Below are 19,269 nucleotides of genomic sequence, written 5' to 3'. Positions count from 1 at the left end.
AGCCTGCTTCTCCCTCTCCCTCTGCCTGCCGCTCCCCCTGCTTGTTCTCTCTCTCGCTGTCTCTTTCTCTATCAAATAAATAAAATTAAAAAAAAAGAGAGAAAGAAATGAAAATTCTTTGCTGAACCCAGACCCAGCCTAGATAAAATGAGATTACTCCTTGTATATGGGGTAGAGCAATGGATAATCATTCTGCCTGGTCACATCAGGATGAGTCAGGTAATTGGGATTTTTTTTTCCTTCTTTGTGATTCTGGACTTGTTAAATTAACAATGGCGTCATTTGTGTGTTGGTAGGAATACTGATTTGATTGTTAACACTAACAATAACGAGGCAGGTTAAAAATATTTAATGAGACCAATAAGTATTAGGTAATTTTATATGTGATATTTTTCTTCCATTTCCTTCCCCTTTAAATTACAGGCTCAGTAATAACTGTGTCTCCTTGGGGCTTTTTCTTTAGGTTAAGAACGTGTCTGCAGGCACACAAGACATGCCTCCCCCCCCTTCTGAATATGTGGAGAGAGTGGACAGTCCCATGGCCTACTCTTCCAATGGTAAAGTGAATGACAAGCGGTTGTATCCAGAGTCTTCCTATAAATCAACACCGTAAGTAGCATCTTCCTCCTTCAGATAGAATGAGTCTTAAAAATGAACATTTACATATGTTGAAAATCAGTTCCTGTTGTACCATTTGCTTTAAAATAAATAAATTTAACAGTTTCCCAAAGCTGGAGACTGATCTTCTGCATTGTTGATGGAGGCTTGGAAGAGGAGAGGGGTGAGGCTGTGAGCTGGTAGGATCTTCTCCCCCTTCTAAGCTGAAAGTGCTTTTTTTCTCTTGCTGGTTTAATGGAGAAACGTTAAATTGATTTTTTTCGCTCTAAAAAAGGGTTTTTTTTTCCCTGTTGCTGGTTTTGAAGTTGAGGTAAGAGTGAATGATGTTATTGATATAAAGCAGAGCTGTCTGTCCTTGCCTGTAACTGCTAGATCTCATTAATGGTTGGGGAAGATTGCTGGTTGATCACTCCCTAGCCACATACATTTTTATTTAACGAGAAGACTTTGAAATCAGGAATTCTGCGATCTCACTTGCTGTGCGAGACCCTTCATGTTGCTGGGGGATGGCTGTGAAACTGATAAAGCCTGTAGGTGTAGATTTACAAGTAGTGTAATTAACCTCACAGTGAGCTTCTGGCCTAGAGTAGGTGCCATTATGGTTATTGAAATGGTATCCCCATTGTGGTTTTAATTTACCCTAATGGCTATTTCTAATTCAACCTAATGACTAGTGAGGGAAGGGTATTAGAAATCCTGTTATGGACTGGATATAATTTTTACCTAAGGATGATAAATTACTCTTCTTTTTTTTAATTTTTATTTTTTAAAGATTTTATTTATGTGACAGAGAGATAGAGCAGGAACACAAGCAGGGGGAGTGGGAGAAGGAGAAGCAGGCTTCCCGCCAAGCAGGGAGCCTGATGTGGGGCTCGATCCCAGGACCCTGGGACCATGACCTGAGCCGAAGGCAGACGCTTAACAACTGAGCCACTCAGGCGCCCCTTCTTTTTTTCTTTTTTCTTTTTTAAGATTCTATTTTTAAGTAATCTCTAGACACACCGTGGGGCTGAAACTCACAACCTTTGAGATCAAGAGTCGCATGTTCCAGCAACTGAACCAGGCAGCCACCCTTTCTTCTTCTTATAATTCTAGAACTCCAAATTCCTTTGTAGACTAACAAATAAAAAATAAACATTCCCTTTAACTACTTTGATTGTTTTAAGTTAAAGGTGTTTCTGCTGGAAAACTTTGTGTTGCTTCAAAGTTTTATCTCCAGCTCCCTCCTCCACCCCCCCCACCCCTCCCATTTAGTGGTCCAATTTAGATAGAAATCCCCCCTGAGTAGTTTGGGCACCTGGAACCCCTGAAGATGACATCAGCAGCTAAGCTAATCATGGAATCAGTTTGAGACGATAGGTTTTATTATTACCCTGGAATGGAATTTGGAAACAGATGGCAGTTTGCCTTACCCTCAATATATATTTTGTTTTGGTCTTCTGAATTGACTTTGCTGTTGGTTTCAGTTGTGAATGATTTGGAGGAAGAGTGTTTTCTCTGTTCTCCTTCTGTTTGGATTTTGACAAAAATCCAAAGCACTTGAGGCTGTTAGGGGCAGAGGTGTACAAAGTAGAGATAGAATCTTAAAGCTATGATTTGCATGACTTCCGTGCATATGTAGTAAATATTTATAATGCATCTTGTGACCAGCTGTGCCTCTTAATTAATTATAAAGCCTGAACGGTCACATAGCATTCCACATGCTGTCTCTTTTCATGAAAACCAAGATATTTTTCACAAATTCATTTGGAACAATTTAAAAATCTTAGTTATTCTTGAATAAGCCAGTACATTTGAAATGTAAAATTTAAAAGGGACACAGTGATAGCTTTTGTCCCCAGCTACCTAGTTCCTATTCCTAGAGGCAGCTAGTGTTACCACTTTCATTCTTTCTTTTTTTTTTTTTTAAGTAGGCTTCACGCCCAGCGTGGAGCCAGGTGCGGGGCTTGAACTCACAACCCTGAGATCAAAACCTGAGCTGAGATCAAGAGCCAGACACTTAACCAGCTGAGCCACCCGGGCATCCCACCAGTTTGTCTTATATAACCTTCCAAAAATGATTTTTAAATAAATATGCTGGTCAAAATGTACATTAGTTATATCTTCCTTTAAAAAAAAATAGGGCACCTGGGTGGCTCAGTTGGTTAAGCGACTGCCTTCGGCTCAGGTCGTGATCCTGGAGTCCCGGGATCGAGTCCCACATCGGGCTCCCTGCTCAGCGGGGAGTCTGCTTCTCCCTCTGACCCTCCCCCCTCATGTGCTCTCTCTCTGTCTCATTCTTTCTCTACCAAATAAATAAATAAAATCTTTAAAAAAAATAGTAGCATATTAAGGGGCACCTGGGTGGCTCAGTCAGTTAAGTGTCTAACTTCGGCTCAGGTCATGATCCCGGGGTACTGGGATCAAGCCCGTGTTGGGCTCTCTGCTCAGCGGGGAGCCTGCTTCTCCCTCTCCCTCTGCCCCCCACTCGTGCTCCCTTGCTCTCCTTTCTCTCTCAAGTAAAAATAAAATCTTTTAAAAAAATACTAGCATATGTTTTGGAGATTGTGCGTATCGGTGAGTATTGATCTTTACTGATCTGTTTTATATTTACTGATCTGTTTTATAGCTGCATAATACTCCACCAGATGGATATACTATAATTTGTTAATCCCATATTGATGCACACTTTTCCCTAATGTTTTGTTATTACAGATCTCTGTAGCGTATAAACTTGTACATGTATCCCTTTTCACATATGTGAATGTAGCTAGAGGAAAAATACTAAAAGCAGGAGTGCTGAGCTGAAAGAAATTTCCTATTTCATTTTGATAGGTATACTCAAATTGTAGTCCCTAGGGGTTGTACTAATGTATATTCCCAGCCTAAACCCTAGAACTTTTTTGAAGGTCTGGGAAATGCAAATGTGATGCTTAGTTTCAAAATCCAGAAGAAGGGGAGAGGGGGATGGTGCTAAGGGATGTGATGGGGCATTCATTATCTCCTGAGTTGTATGCACTAATGCTGGAAGGAACCTGCAGCCTCTGGGGAATAATAGAAACTGCCAGGTGTTGCCCATGGCAGGGTACTGTATGCTCTGGAAGACTCAGAGCATATTCACTTGGATGGGGTAGAGATGCACGTTAAGTCATAGGCTGTCTCTCCTCAGGCTTTCATGAAGGTGCTTAGTGGCCCACAAGCGCCTCTCCTTGCCTTCATGGTCAACAGACAAGGAATTCGAATGGGAACATTGTGTCTGAGGTCCATGGTAAGGATGAGGTACCTCAACACTTAAGATTTTTTTTTTACCCAAAGCATAACACACATTCAGTAGAGTACTGATCTTGAGCATACAGTTTGATGATTTTTCGCACGTGTGAACACTGAGGTAACCACCACCACACCAGCAGAGAGACATATCAAGCACTCCAAAAGGTCCTCGTGTGCCCTTTCTTCATTGATAGCCCCATCCCCCCAACCACAATTTTGATGCCTGTAACTACCTGTTAGTTGAGTTTATTATTGAAGTTCTCTTATAAAGTGGAGTTATATGGTAATTACAGTTGCATCTCTCACTTTGTGCTCGTCATAATGTCCTCCTGTATATTAGAATTTCAAGGCAATTAGAATTCATACTGGGTTAGGAGATAGCAGAATTTAATTGAAAATGGTTGCTTCTCCACCTTTTCTAATTAAATTTAGGAGATACCCCCTGTTAGGTACATTCCATTCTATCTTGTCCAAATCCAGGGTGAGTTCATCTTTATAAGTCAAGAAAGATGAGTGTTGACATGTCACAGAGCTTTCAAGGCAGGCTGACACCCTGGAGTGCCAACGAACCCTTGTATGGTAGCAGTAAAGAGGCTAGTAGGATAATCTGTTGGGACTGTATATGAGTTGGCAGCAGCTCTTTCTGCCCACAGGTCCCGTCCCCGTGTTTTAATAAACCACCATTAAAAAAACAAAACAAACAAAAAACTGTATACGAGTTGTAGGAGTTCACTGGTCTGCATTAGACCAAGGGATGGTCTCACTTCAGGAATGGCGTGAGCCAGGAACTCAGAAGAAAGATATTACGACTCCTGTTGCTATGTGGGCTTTATTGTCAGTACAGCTTGTATGAAAGCAGGATGGTCATCCACATTTTCCAGGCTACATTGACCTTCCAGCACAGGATTTGGAAAATGGAATGTTCTTTCCCAAAGCTGACATATAGAATATATTGAAAGATTCCTGATTGGCCCTTTTTGGATCATTGTCATTCCTAAGGCTAGGGAGATAGGGTTCTCTGATTGACAAGGCTTAGATATTCCCCCCAATAATGGTGACAGTTCTGAAATACCATGTAGGGGGCGCCTGGGTGGCTCAGTCGGTTAAGCATCTGACTTTGGCTCAGGTCATGATCTCAGGGTCTAGAGATCAAGTCCTGCATCGGGCTCTGCTCGGTGGAAAGCCTGCTTCTCCCTCTGCCTCTCCCCTCTGTCCCCTCTGTCTCTCAAATAAATAAATTCTTTGGAAAAAAAAAAAAAAGTAAAAAATAAAATACCATGTACATAATAGACGTTGTTCTGATAATCAGGACACTGATGTTGATCATGCCTTGTTTCTTTTCCCTCATGGATACTGGATGTCATCAGAAAAGAGGGTTCTTGTGAATGTTTTCAATTCAGGAATTCTCTTGAACAGCTGCCATGTACACAGTAGTTGGCTAGGTGCCCTGGGAATACCAAGTCCTTGTTCTCATGGAGGTGGCGATCTACCAGGGGCAGAAGACACGCACAGTAGCTACACTGAGAGTCAGGGTGAGGTAGGAGCACCAAAGGCATGTGAGGGAGGGTGTGTAAAGAAAACATATGAATAGAAAAGAAAGAATACACGAGGGTGAACTTCTGGACCTGAAGACTTGAGTTGGGGACCAGGGAAAGCATACAGCTGGTTGCCCCTTCAGGGTCATGCAGATTATGACTTAATGGAATTTGTATCTGAAAGTAGGTTCAAAGATTATTGACAGTACCCATAATTCCCTAAGTCTTAAATTTATATATACGTGTGAGCATTTTGTGTTTAGGTTTTATGCTGTATCGAGTATGTTGCCCTCTATAATGTTTCAAAGTATGTAGTAGAGTGGGAGGTGGAAAACTTCCAAAGTAAAGATTTATTTTTTTAAAGATTTTATTTATTTATTTGAGAGAGAGGGAGAGAGAACGCAAGCAAGGGGAAGGGGCAGAGGGAGAGGGAGAAGCAGACTCCCCGCTGAGCAGGGAGCACAACAAAGTAAAGATTTATAATATCAGTATCTAATATAATTATGGGGGAGGCCTGTTTTAATGTTTTAGGGTTTTTTTTCTAATTTCTTTTTTTAAAAAGATTTACTTATTTATTTATTTGACAGAGAGAGAGACACAGCGTGAGAGGGAACACAAGCAGAGGAAGTGGGAGAGGGAGAAGCAGGCCTCCTGCTGAGCAGGGAGCCCGATGAGGGGCTTGAACCCAGGGCCCTGGGATCATGACCTGAGCCGAAGGCAGTCGCTTAACCAACTGAGCCACCCAGGCGCCCCTTTTTTTTCTAATTTCTTTTGCTGTTTAGCTTCCTTCTTCTCTAGCTCCTATTCCCTCAAATACACCTACTGCATCCCCAAAGCGAGAAGCAGAATACCTGGCAATTTTGGCAGAGTGTCTAGGAAATTGTTACTCATTGACTCATGGAGAAAGTCACATTTTCCCTTCTTTAGATGTAGCAATAACAGCACACAAAGCCACTGTGACCTGAATACATTCAGAAAGAAGGCATGAATCCCATTTACCACCGCCAACTATGCACACACATCCCAAAGCTTTAGGCTTCTACAAGACATTAGTAAGTGTGATAGAAATCTGAAGACTTGGACAACAATTAGAAGCAAGCAGTTCTGGATCACCTAGAAAACAGACATAGCTCAAGATTATAGTTTCTGTAAATTGAAAGCAATGAGAAAACAAAAACTTCAAGCATTTTTAATAGTTGATTTGAATAGCAAGGCTGAGGTTAGAAAGTCTCTGGTGTGTTCTTTGTCTTCCTTTCAGTGCTCTTCTTGCCCGTTAGCTCTGCTACTAGGGAGAGTTTAGTTCTGCATCACTGTTACTCACCAGATACTTAACAGTTGCCACAGCTCTTGCTCTTTTATTCCGCGTTTGGCTTCATTTTCATGCTTGTGGCAGAAACCTATGCAGTTAAAGATCTGATACAATATTAAATTACTGCATTAGAAAAATAAGTCTAATGGTAGTCCTTCCATGCCATTCAGTCTACATGGCTATAGGATTCACGTAGCAGTTGTTTAAATTTTGAGTATTTTAGTTTTCCGAGATTGTATCTTGAAAAGAAAATTGATGTATAGGAGTCTAAAATTAATATTAAAAATGCTTACCTCTGAGCGTTAGCTTCCGAAGGTAGACAGATACATGCATTTCTCTTCAGCACTCTGCATTCCATGAAACTGGAAGAACCTGTAGAAAAGAATCCTGAGTTGTTATTTTCCTGACCGCCTTTTGTGGAGTAAGTCCCTGGCTCAGGTCTGGTAAACACCTCTTCCAGATCAGCCTGGGCTTCCTAAAGTGCAGTCTTAGGTCCATCTTACTTAGAAGGTTTTACAAACGCGCTCCCCTTACATCGGAACCTTACAGCCACTTGGTGTGTTCCAGAGGGCCTGAGCTGGTGCTCATCTGCACGCTGGAGCCTGGGGATCTGCCTCGTGTCGAGTAGGTGAACTGCTTGCGTGAACGCACGTAGGTGTGGAGGTCTCTTGGTGCGAGCTGTTGCTGCCCTCTGTGATGACAGGGCACTCCCTGGCCTCGCGATCCCCAAACACTGACTGCTGTTTTGTCAGGGTGCCTGAAGTGGTGCGGGAGCTGCCGGTGACCTCAGCTGTGGGCGACCTCAGGCAGCCTCACTACAGCAGCAGCAGGAACTTCGAGACGCCTTCCAAGAGGGCCCCCACGAAAGGCAGGGCGGGCAAGGCTAAGCGGCCGGAGCAGGACCACTATGAGACAGACTACACAACTGGTGGCGAGTCGTGCGACGAGCTGGAGGAGGACTGGATCAGGTAGTGGGGTGCCTCATGCACGGGATCTGATTGCTGGCCTGGTCAGCCAGCTTGGGGACTGCTTGCCTGCTCCGCTGGGGTGCGGTGGCATGCTTTCATTCTTTGACAGCCAGGACTGGAGATATTTTTTGTTAGGTTTTTTTCCCCTTAGTACTCTTTGGTAATAAAGATGGACAGGGAGGGGATATGCTTGGCTGTAACTGTGTCCTAGAAACACGTTGAGCGTCTTCCACAAGGTGACCGATGAACTTCACCAGTGCTCTTGCACCAGTAGTCACCCAAGAAAGGTCTTCCAAACAAATAAAACACCAGTATAGAGGAACTTCGGTTACTGATTATAAAATTCCCAGACCAGTGCTATGGCTTTCTTTGGCATTCACTTTTAAGGTTTCATGATGAGACCAGAGATTCTTTTAAAAGTTTAATCCAGAGGACTTTGGCAAACAGTTATATAAACAATTAAGTTGGGGCGCCTGGGTGGCTCAGATGGTTAAGCGTCTGCCTTCGGCTCAGGTCGTGATCCCAGAGTCCTGGGATCGAGTCCTGCATCGGGCTCCCTGCTCCTTGGGAGCCTGCTTCTCCCTCTGCTTCTCTCTCTCTCTCTCTCTCTCTCTCCCTCTGTCTCTCATGAATGAATAAATAAAATCTTAAAAAAAAAAAAATTAAGTTAACAATTCAGTGTTCTGGCCAAGGCTGTGGTTAAGTTCCTAGGTGTTGGTGGTTGAGTTACAGTTCATTACCAGCTATACTCATGTGTGATGTGTAGCCCTTTGATGCCCAGGTATTCTGAGAAATGGGACACAGATCAGAAACATTTGTGGTGTGAATGGTGGTTCATCACAACATTGCTTCTCAGGGTATAAGGAGGCGATGAGTGGTATAGTATAATTTGAAATCTCACTGGGGGTTCTCATACTTCACCTTCCCCTCTCTCCACAGGAGTTCTTGGCCAAGGATGCCTGAGTAGCTCAGTAGGTTAAACCTCTGACTCTTGGTTTTGGCTCATGTCATGATATCGAGCCACATGTGGGGCTCCCCACTCAGTGGGGAGTCTGCCTGAGATTCTCTCCCTTTCCCCCTCCCCCACACGCTTACTTGCTCTCTGTCTCTCATATCTTCAGAAAGAGAAGTTCTTGGCCAAGTTCAGCCATCTAGCTATAAAATACTTTTTTAACTTGAATCATTGAAGATTTAAATGAAAACTTTTAAGAAACCTGAATTCTTTCTTCTTTGGAGCAAACCATTTAATTTCTCCCCTTTGTAAAAATGAAGATGTTAGGCCAATTTAGATATTAAAAATTGAAATTCCATGTTGCTATGAAGTTCCTTAGTTCTGTGAAACAGTTCAGAGTATTTCCTCAGTGGATTATTAGTTAATAGCATCACGGTGATATGTAAAAATAGCTAGTATATTGAGAGATACAAGTGACACAGAATTTCAGGGTTATTTTCAGTTTAGTGCATTGCCACATTATTTGTACGATGAGCATGTATTTTTGTACATGTACATTTAAAGTCTACTTTTATAATCAAAGGACTTAAAATAAGTTATTTCTGCTTAGGAAAACAAGATCAATCAATTGAAAAAACAATCTAAAATCTGTAGTTGGTAGCAGAAAACAACCAGCTGCCAGTCCGTTGCTCTGCCACTCTAATGATGAAAACATACTGTGTTCCAGAATTCCAGTTTTAAGACTTTAAACGTAAATATTCTATTATCATGTGGTGTTGTATATTTAGAATAAATGAGTTTTTATGACTTGAACCTTAAATTTCATAAATGATTTTTAATTTTACTTCTAAAAATTATATAAGCATAGTATTTTATTTTTAAAGCTGTATGTATTTTAGAGACAGGGCATGCACGACCTTGGGGAGGGGTAGAGTGAGAGCGAGAGCGGGAATCTCAAACCGACTCCCCACGGAGCATGGAGCTGATGCAGGGCTTGATCCCAGGACCCTGAGGTCATGACCTGAGCAGAAACCAGGAGTCAGCCACTCAACTGTCTGAGCCACCCAGGCACTGCCCGCGCCCCCGCCCAGCATAGTATTTTTAAAAGCATAAGCAGTGGTGTATAATGTATAATCATTTTTTTTTTTTTTTTGAGAGAGTGAGAACAGTGGGGTGGGGCAGAGGGAATGGGAGAGAATCTTAAGCAGCCGCCACGTTGAGCCTGGAGCCTGAAGAGGCTAGATCTCATGACCCCAAGATCATGACCTAAGCCAAAATCAGGAGTCGGATGCCCCAGGCACCCCTAACCTATAATCTTCCTAAGAGAACTTATTTGCATTCCACCTTCCTCTTTCCATAAGGAACGAAAGAAGACAGGAGATTGTCATTCTTCACATCCCACCAGCTTCATTATCTTTGATGAAGAAACACTGGATTTTATGTCTGCTAGAGTCATAAGTAGTCATTTTCTTAATTTTTAGGGAATATCCACCCATCACTTCAGATCAACAAAGACAACTCTACAAGAGAAATTTTGACACTGGCCTGCAGGAATACAAGAGCTTACAAGCAGAACTTGATGAGGTCAATAAAGAACTCTCTCGTCTGGATAAAGAATTGGATGACTATAGAGAAGAAAATGAAGAGTACATGGTAAATTCAAACCTGATAACTATATATTATATATGATGTTATTCTAATCTATGAAGATCTAGTATCCTTTCTGTTACCAGATTTTGCTAGCAATTCTTAAATTGATTTCATTGAAAAATAACTGAAATCCAGTCTTGGATGAAAATCTTTCCAAATTGAAGAGTGTACTAATGTAGTTAAGAAGTACAAAACATAGGCTATGTACATATATTCCTTCCTATTAAAAAAAAACTATTTTTCTATTTATAAACACAGTTCATTCTTTCTGTAAAATATTAACATTACAGAATCGGGTACAGGAAAATAAACTGTCTTAAATTCTGTCACCTGGTTGTCACCAGGGTAATGGTTGTTAAAATATCCCCATCATGCAAAAGTGCACCTAGACACACACCATCTTTGATAAGAAGTTATCTTATGTTTTATGTCAGTATCGACTCGTGGATATCTATTTTATACTTCGGGTTATAATCCAATACTAACTTATTGCTCAAATTATTTTATATATGTATAATATGTAATATGTTAACTCATATTTAATATATACGTCACAAATACATATATTAGTGTGTGTATATGTAAATATATTTACCATATAGATATACATATGCATATACATATATATTTAAGTTAGTTACTAGGGAGCTCAGACCAGTTTCATAATGGGCTGTAACCAGATGAGAGCTATGCTTTGCAGAAGATCTCTGGTGTCAGCATGGCACGTGGACCGGCATGAGGACAGATGAGAGGCAGCAAAACAGATAGTTACCTGTCTGTGTGAATGGAACGTGAGGAATAAGTCCTAGATTTCTCTTTACTGGCTTCCTTCAGGCCCTCTTGCTGACTGTAATAGTTGTACGAACCTAAAAACTTCATTATTTTAATTTCCTGTATTTTTGGCATTGTTGTCAGCTTTAGCTCCAAAATAGAACATCAAGAATGTTATTTTTGAAAGAGAAAATGTCCCACTAAACATATTCTCTTGTGTTTCTCATTAATAGGCTGCTGCTGATGAGTACAATAGACTGAAGCAAGTTAAGGGAGTAAGTATCCCAGATTGTAAGATTCTTTCAGGAAGAAGTTTTCTATTATGTGTTTGTTTTTTTTTTTTAAAGATTTTATTTATTTGAGAGAGAGAATGAGAGAGAAAGAGAGAGGGCATGAGAGGGGGGAGGGTCAAAGGGAGAAGCGGACTCCCTCCTGAGCAGGGAGCCTGATGCGGGGCTTGATCCCGGGACTCAGGGATCATGACCTGAGCTGAAGGCAGATGTTTAACCAACTAAGCCACCGAGGTGCCCCTTGTTGTAGAGATTTCTTTAAAAAAATAAAAATAAAAAAGTAAAGTATATAGTAAAATTCCTCATTTACCCATTTCTTCCTTCCCAAGTCAACCAATATCACCAGTTTTTGTTTTACTGATTTTTTTTTTAAAGGTTTTATTTTGAGGGGGTGCCTGGGTGGCTGAGTCGGTTAAGTGTCTGCCTTCAGCTCAGGTCATGATCCCTGGGTCTGGGATTGAGTCCTGTGTTGGGCTCCTTGCTCATAGGGAGCCTGCTTCTCCCTTTGCCTCTGCCTGTTGCTCACCCTGCTTGTACTCTCTCTCTCTCTCTCTCTGACAAGATGGTTAAGCGTCTGCCTTTGGCTCAGGTCATGATCTCTAGGTTCTGGGGGATGGAGCCCCACATCAGCAGGGAACCTGCTTCCCCCTCTGCCTCTCCTCCTGCTGGTGCGCTCTCTTTCTCTCAAATAAAATCTTAAAAAAAAAAAAAAGATTTTATTTTTAAGTTATCTCTTCACTCAGCGTATTGCTTGAACCCACAGTCCTGAGACCAAGAGTCACATGCTCTACCAACTGAGCTGGCCAAGCACCCCTGTTGACTGATTTTTTAGATGATGTGTTCGCAAAAAGGCCAGTAAGTGTCTTGGGTCACTTTACAAACCAGTAGAAATTAGCGTATGCTTTGTAAAACTCAGGTTAGAAGGTATGATTGAGGAAAAAGAATCAGCTTCCTATATGATCAGAGAAACTGCCAGATGCCTGTATCATCACCCCCAACAATTTTATTTGACTAATATTCGATTTTTTTTTAAGATTTTATATATTTGACAGAGCACAAGCAGGGGGCGTGGCAGGCAGAGGGAGAGTGAGAAGCAGGCTGCCTGCTCAGCTGAGTGTGGGGCTTGATCCCAGGACCCTGGGATCATGACCTGAGCCAAAGGCAGATACTCAACCAGCTGAGCCACCCAGGTGCCCCTATTCTACGTTTTTTTTTTTTTTATTCACCTCTGCCTCCCTGCCCCCTAACACAACTTGTTTTTATTTTGTTAAATTTACCTGGTTTATTTTTTTTTTCCTTTTTAGTCTGCAGATTACAAAAATAAGAGGAATTATTGCAAACAGTTGAAGAGCAAATTGTCACACATCAAGAAGATGGTCGGAGATTATGATAGACAGAAAACATAGAAGGTTTGCCACACGGTTTGAGAGATTAAGAAGTATTTGACATCTCTGCAATGTTGTCAAGAGGCAAAATGACTTTGGATTTTAACCCAGGAGGCCAAATCTTTGTGATCATTACAAAGTTTTGGTAGCTTTAATTCATCAGTATTGAGTATTGAAGCATTTTATAAATAGCTTTTGATAATCAACTGGGCTGAACACTCCAATTAAGGATTCTGTGCTTTAAAATTCATCTATTGTATTAAGGACTGACTGACTACAGGTTGAGGTTTTTAAACCTTGAAGGAACGTCCCACGGTGACCTGTGCTGTGAACTTGCACAGTCTTTTCTTAACACGTAAGTGCGCTCATTAGTTCCCATAGGTGATCTCATCCATTCCTCCCAGAACTCTGCCTTCAAAATTGTTATTTATAACCATTCCTTCTAAGGTAAGGAAACTCTGTCCCTGCAGTGAAGTCTCTGAAGGGAAAGTGCCTGTTAACTGGCTTGCAATTTTTTTTTTTCAGTCTGTTTTGTGACTTGAGTCCATGAATAAAGTCCCTGGCCTTTTGTATGTTAGCTAACTATCGCTAGTGCATTCTACCAACCTCCCTATTGATTTTTTTTTTTTTCTGTGTATCAGTGGTGTTAAAAGAGCTTTTTATTGTTTTATGTTATCCAGAGAATAAAGATCATGTAAAAATAACAAATTGTGAAACTTAAAGATTGTAAATATATATTCACCTTTTAAGAATCAAAATTTAAACCTCCTGGTTAGATTTCTGTTGTGTATTCTAAAATACTTTGTAATCTTTTATGGTTTACATGCATTTTTTTTTTAAACTAGGCTTTTTCATTATATCAGAGTATCTGATGACGTTGCTAATTCGGTTGTGACTTGAATGGTATCTTAAACAATGTTCAAGTTCTGTATATACTTCCTAAGGTATTAAGCCTGGTGTTGTCTTCTTTCATATAGTCGTTTGACATTATTAGTGCTATTAAGTTTGGGGTTTTATCTGTTAATGTTTTAAACTATTTTGGGTGCTGTGCTGGTTACTAAATTTCCCAGTCTTTTGGCTATCAGAAGGCTGATTTGTCCGGAAACAGAGGGCAATCCCACAAAACATCAAATTATTTCAGATGGTGCCCATCACTTTTTTTTAACTTAAACTTTTATTAGTAAAGTGAAAGTAGCTGATAGTGGGCATATAGCTAGCCCAGTTGATTGTGATTGTCCCCTCAGTTTAGAACTGTTTTTGTAAAATTTTTGAAGAATAATCTTTAAATAATCATTAGTATACAATTCAGACAAGTATGTAATTCTTTATATACAAGTCTGAATCATTTTCCAAAGATACTTCTTAAAATAATGTTTCTATTATAACATTGATTCATTTCTTCAAATTGAAGAAATTCTTAATTTTCCATGTGCTGTACATATTACAAAAGGTAAGAGTTTATAGTTTTCATACCTTTTGGTTTCACACCGAATGGTAAAGACTCTCTTGAGCAAATTAACTCATTTCTATGTATGCTAAAATTTAAATTTCTTTGTTCTTGGAAGTCAGTGTACTTATATTATGAAGATGGCAAGGATGCCAGGATTCTGACAAAACTAGACAGCTCAACGAACAAAATCAAATAGCATGAATTTCCATTGTAAAATTGTGTCAGAAAATTGGACTTAGAAATAAAATACAAGAAAATAGTTTCTCAAATGTGGTGCTTAAAGACCACTTGGAATCAACCAGCTGGATGTAACTAAAGAACCACTTAGGCCGATTTCTAGTTTGGACAACAAGATGTTTAGATTAGTTGTTGGAGGTCTCGTGCATCTCTGACCTGAGGTTCTTAACGTCTGCAGTCTGCCTTCTATTTTAAACGATTGTTCCAGAAATTCTGTTGTGAAAGCATGTGGTCCTGCTGATAAAGGTTAACTGCACACAGGGATGCCTTTACATAGTTGCTTCTGTATTCAAAGTAGATAAGATCAATATTTTAATTTCTCTTTATTTTGAAAAATTTAAAGAAAAATAGAAAACTATAAACACATATCCATCTGCCAGAAAGAACAGGTCTTAGTTTTGTCATATATGCCTTGTATTTTTTGAAATAAATTGAAGCCTGTTGGTATTTATAGTAAAAGTTACATTGTATACACACATACATGAAATTATCATTTAATCCTTATAACATTCCATTGACATGTAATCATTTCTCATTCTCATTTAATAGGTAAGAAAACTGATGATGTGGTAGATTAACTGGTCCACTGTCAGACAGTAGCAAGTGTTTAAATAGGATTGCAGTCTTGGTCTGTTGGAATATTAGGTTCTGGACTCCCATTCTAGGTTGACTGTCACTAAATTCATGGGTAAGATGGGATTACTCTGGTGTTAATACAATATATTTTTAGTGCATTTTAAGTACTTTTAATTAACATAAAATGCTTCGTTTGAAATATTGGAAGTATCTGTAAAGACCTGAATGGGTGTGCATGTGTAAAGAAGGGAATGAGCAGGAGAAGAGTTCTCCAGTCATGGCTCTGGGGACTTTCAGTTGAGGCTGTAAGAGTTCCTCACCCAGAGACATGCTTCCTCCTTCATCACTGTGGTAGAAGTATCTCCTCTGGACATCTCTGAAAGCTCAGCTGGAGTAATCAGGATTCAGACCCCGTCTCCTGGCAGCTTGTGGTTCTGCATTAACTGTGTAACTTCTGTGGAAGGACAAATGACTTAGATGGACGGCTTTGTCATCCCTCCTCCTGCGTTTTATACTGTTCACATGTCTTTTAATGGGAAGTTTTCACAAAGAAAAATGCCCAAGTAACTTGGGTGGTTTCTTTTTGTTTTGTTTTGTTTTTTGTTTATTTATTTATTTATTCGTCAGAGAGAGAGAGAGCACAAGCAGGGGGAGCGGCAGGCAGAGCAGGTAGAGGGAGAAGCAGGCTCTCTGCCAAGCAAGGAGCCCAATGTGGGACTCCATCCCAGGACCCTGGGATCATGACCTGAGCCGAAGGCAGACGCTTCACCGACTGAGCCACCCAGGCGTCCCTAACTTGGGTAGTTTTTAGAAAGCACTGTTAAGTTAAAATAATGCCACTTTGCAGTTAGAGAAAAGCATGGAAACATAATTGATTTTGTGGGGGGTACTGCAACCCAATGTAGGGGTCCCCCAAGATTTCTAGTCGCTGTCACAGAACCCTCGCTCTTCCCTGCTTGTGTCGCCCTATTCTTGCTTTGCCTTGCAGCAATTACTTGCTTTGTGACCCTGGACAAATTACTTAGCCTTCCTGCCCCTCAGTTTGTTTATTTGTTGAAGAACTATGTGTACCTGATCTCACAGTTGTTAATGAAGGTAGTTAACTAGGACTTAGAACAACAGTGCTTGTCAGAATGTAATAAACATGGCCAGTTAAACCGATTTCCCACAGCTGGAAGGTGAGACTTGAAACAAGTTTTTAAAAAACAAATTGTGTTTTAAGAATGTGTGTATCATCCAAGTCCTTATTTGGTCTGTGCTGGGGTGCAGCGTTAGGGTATGAGTTCTTTTGAATTTTAGATAATTGCATTAGGCTTGGTACTGTGACAATAGATGATGAACAAGTGCTCTAACATGTCAAAATAAGGATTATTGTATTCTGTTAAAAGCAGTTGTGGAGGTTTTTAATGAGTCTCTGTGTGAGAAAGTATCTTTACAGATACTTCCATCAAGTTCACCTCTCCCAGTCTCCAAAGTTGTGCATGCTGAATTTTAGTGTAATAACACTGGCTGAGTTCTTCATAAATTTATTAACCTTGGGGACTGTGTTCACCTACCCATGGGCAAAGAACAGACTGGTCCATTCTTCATAGCTGTCCCTTCGTTTTACTAGTTGAAACATTAGGCTAGGTCAGATCCATTTCTTCTCCCAATTTGTATACAATTAGAATGTTGTGTCAGCCATAGTTAACGGCAAGGGATTACCATGGATTTATGCACGTTTTGTTTTGCCTTGGTACAACTCCTAGTTAAGATCTATGACTAAAATATATACAGAGGAAAGTAAACTTCACAGTTGTGAGTTTGAATGATCCAGCCTCCTCTTCACAAATATACTTTACTGGGGACTACTTTTTTTTTTTTTCATTCAAAAGAAAAGCCTTCCCTAGGGGTGCCTGGCTGGCTCAGTCGGTTGAACGTGGGGTTCATGATCTCAGGGTCATGAGTTTAAGCCCCACATTGGGTGTGGAGCGTACATAAAATAAAAATTAAGAAATTTTTAATTAAACGTCTTCCCAGGGGCGCCTGGGTGGCTCGCCATCGGTTAAGCGGCTGCCTTTGGCTCAGGTCATGATCCCAGGGTCCTGGGATCGAGCCCCACGTCAGGATCCCTGCTCAGCGGGGAGCATGCTTCTTCCTCTCCCTCTCCCTGCTGTTCTGCCTACTTGTGCTCTCTCTGTCAGGTAAATAAAATCTTTAAAAAAAAAAAAAGGTCTTCCCAGACTGATGGATAGTGAACATATGCAAGATACATGCTTGGGGCTTGGGGTTGTGACCAGTTGTCCCATAAGAATGCATCCTGTCCTGGAACATGATGGCCAACCAGAATGGAGGAAAAGAAAAAGTGGAGTTTGTGAAAGGAAGGGAGAATGGAGGGAAAGTAGGAAGGGCAAGGAAAAAGTGTGAGTCCTGTGAAGAGTTAAAGATGTGGGGGAGGCAAAAACAAAAGGTGACTGGCACTGGGAAGGAATCAGCAATGCCAAATTCTCCTCTCCTTTTTAAAGACAACACTGAAAATAATAAGGCCTTTGTCCTCCGGGGGGGAAATAAAAGCTGGTAATGGGGTTGCCACTATGTCGTGTGTAGGTGAAGGTATCCCTACTTTATACATAACACATAGTTTGTGACTTGCTTGTTGGTCACCCAGCTAGTGTGGCAGAGCCTAATTTTAAATCCAGGTCTTTTCTTTCCAGTATCATGCAGCATGGCTTGTTTATGTTTTTGAGGGGGCAGAACACAAGGGAAGATGTTGGTACCAACAAAGCAATATAGGCAGCAGAAGGGGAGCGTATGCTGATGGGGAAATAAGCTCCAGTTCCTGCAGTTCCTTCCCACACTGTTCCTCACGTGGATGTAAGCTTTCTCTGATGCTCTGGCTGGACCTTGCATCTCCGCTTCTCAAGTGTAGGAAATGCTTAGTGTCGTCTAAAAAAAAAAAGCCAACCTCCAAGTAGGTTAGTAAATGCATTATTTGTCTTACTGAGGACTATGGCCCAGGAAACAGTATTTCAGATTGCTCAGAACTGCTTTGAAACTTAGCTTCACAGGGGTTATATACGCAAAAGTGGGAAGGGGTAGATGTGCTTGCAAGCAGTTTCTCTAATTGATTGTGTCACAAGGTACAATCAGTTCCATTGTAAAAATTTAGCTTCACTGATTTCCACATAGACATGTGAAAAACCCTTGGGTCATCTTAATACATTGTGTTTCTATCATATTTGTTAAAAAAAATATTGCCTGCAGACCTCTGCCTAACTGGTTTCCACTTCTTGTTTTTGGTTTCCGCTTGAGGTCACCTCAGGTAGTCACAGAAGGCTGACATCTTAGGCCTTTAGCCTATTTTAAGGCACTGCTGTTTTCATGCACACTACCATTTCCATATTAGCAGGCATCTCAAGCATCTCAAACTTGTCCAAAACTGAACAGATCTTAACCACCCCCCATTCTCTCAGAAATTGCAACTCTAACCTTTCAGTTGCTCAGCTGAAAACTTTTGGGTCATTGGATCTTTTTTCCTAACACACATCTATTGACAAGATCTAGAATCCAACCCTTCTCACTAGCTGCAGTCATACTATCCTCGTCCAAACCACTGTCATTCCACCAAAGTTACTAAAATGTTCAGAGCCCGCGGCCGATTTCAGCTACCATCGCTCAACCCGTTTTCTCATGCAGTCCCAGAAACATACGGATGGGTTTCCACCTCAGGGCCTTAGCCCTTGAGGTTCCCTTTGCCTCGGGAGGATTTGCCCTGGGTTTAAGTATGGTTAACTCCCTTCCTTATTCCGGTTATGGCTCAACTGTCAGTGAGGACTCCTCGGACTACACTGTTAAGCTGGGACCATGTTCCCCTTCCATGCTTAATTTTTCTCTATTTGCACTATCACCATGTGATACAGTATGTTTTTCTCGACAAATATATTCATAGAAGAATTCCACGGGGGGCAGGGATTAGTTTTTAATTGCTATTTACTCAGTGCTTAGAACTGTATCAGGCTCAAAGCAGGTGCCCAATAATACTTGTTGCATGAACAGGAGCCGCAGAGCAGTCCCAGAAAACTCTTGCACCGCAAGGTTCTGGCGTAGTTGCCGCTGCTGCGATCAGTCCTTCATGCCAACCTTAGAGACATAATACACAAAATTTAAGCTCCTAAGATCCCGGGTCGACGGCTACCCGGCCGAACGGAGATCACTTTTCCCGCGTTTTTGTGAATAACAGCGGAGAGTGGGGCAAGAGGCTCCTTCTCGCAGCTTCATCAGCTTCTGGGACGCCCGGCCC

At 41.1% G+C, this 19,269-nt stretch overlaps 1 protein-coding gene across 7 annotated transcripts in view; it reads left to right on the top strand.

The window, feature by feature from the left end:
• Window positions 1-17,009, top strand: part of OCLN (occludin) — a 56,019-nt gene extending 39,010 nt beyond the window's left edge. For 6 of the 7 annotated variants that reach the window (XM_025892828.2, XM_025892829.2, XM_025892830.2 and 3 more), the window contains exons 5-9: window positions 464-609; window positions 7,464-7,679; window positions 10,113-10,284; window positions 11,286-11,327; window positions 12,647-17,009. In XM_025892828.2, the coding sequence (XP_025748613.1) occupies window positions 464-609; window positions 7,464-7,679; window positions 10,113-10,284; window positions 11,286-11,327; window positions 12,647-12,748 (678 nt within the window). In that variant the 3' untranslated portion in view covers window positions 12,749-17,009. The remainder of the gene's footprint in view (window positions 1-463; window positions 610-7,463; window positions 7,680-10,112; window positions 10,285-11,285; window positions 11,328-12,646) is intronic. The other variant, XM_073905370.1, reaches the window with a different exon arrangement.
• Window positions 17,010-19,269: the final 2,260 nt, after the last annotated feature.

Source organism: Callorhinus ursinus, unplaced genomic scaffold (assembly GCF_003265705.2).
Source record: "Callorhinus ursinus isolate GAN/ISIS: 27379988/994484 unplaced genomic scaffold, GSC_fseal_2.0 scaffold23, whole genome shotgun sequence".
Lineage (NCBI taxonomy): Eukaryota > Metazoa > Chordata > Mammalia > Carnivora > Otariidae > Callorhinus > Callorhinus ursinus.
The sequence above is the reverse complement of the archived record's forward strand: the minus strand, read 5'-3'. Positions and strand labels throughout refer to the sequence as shown.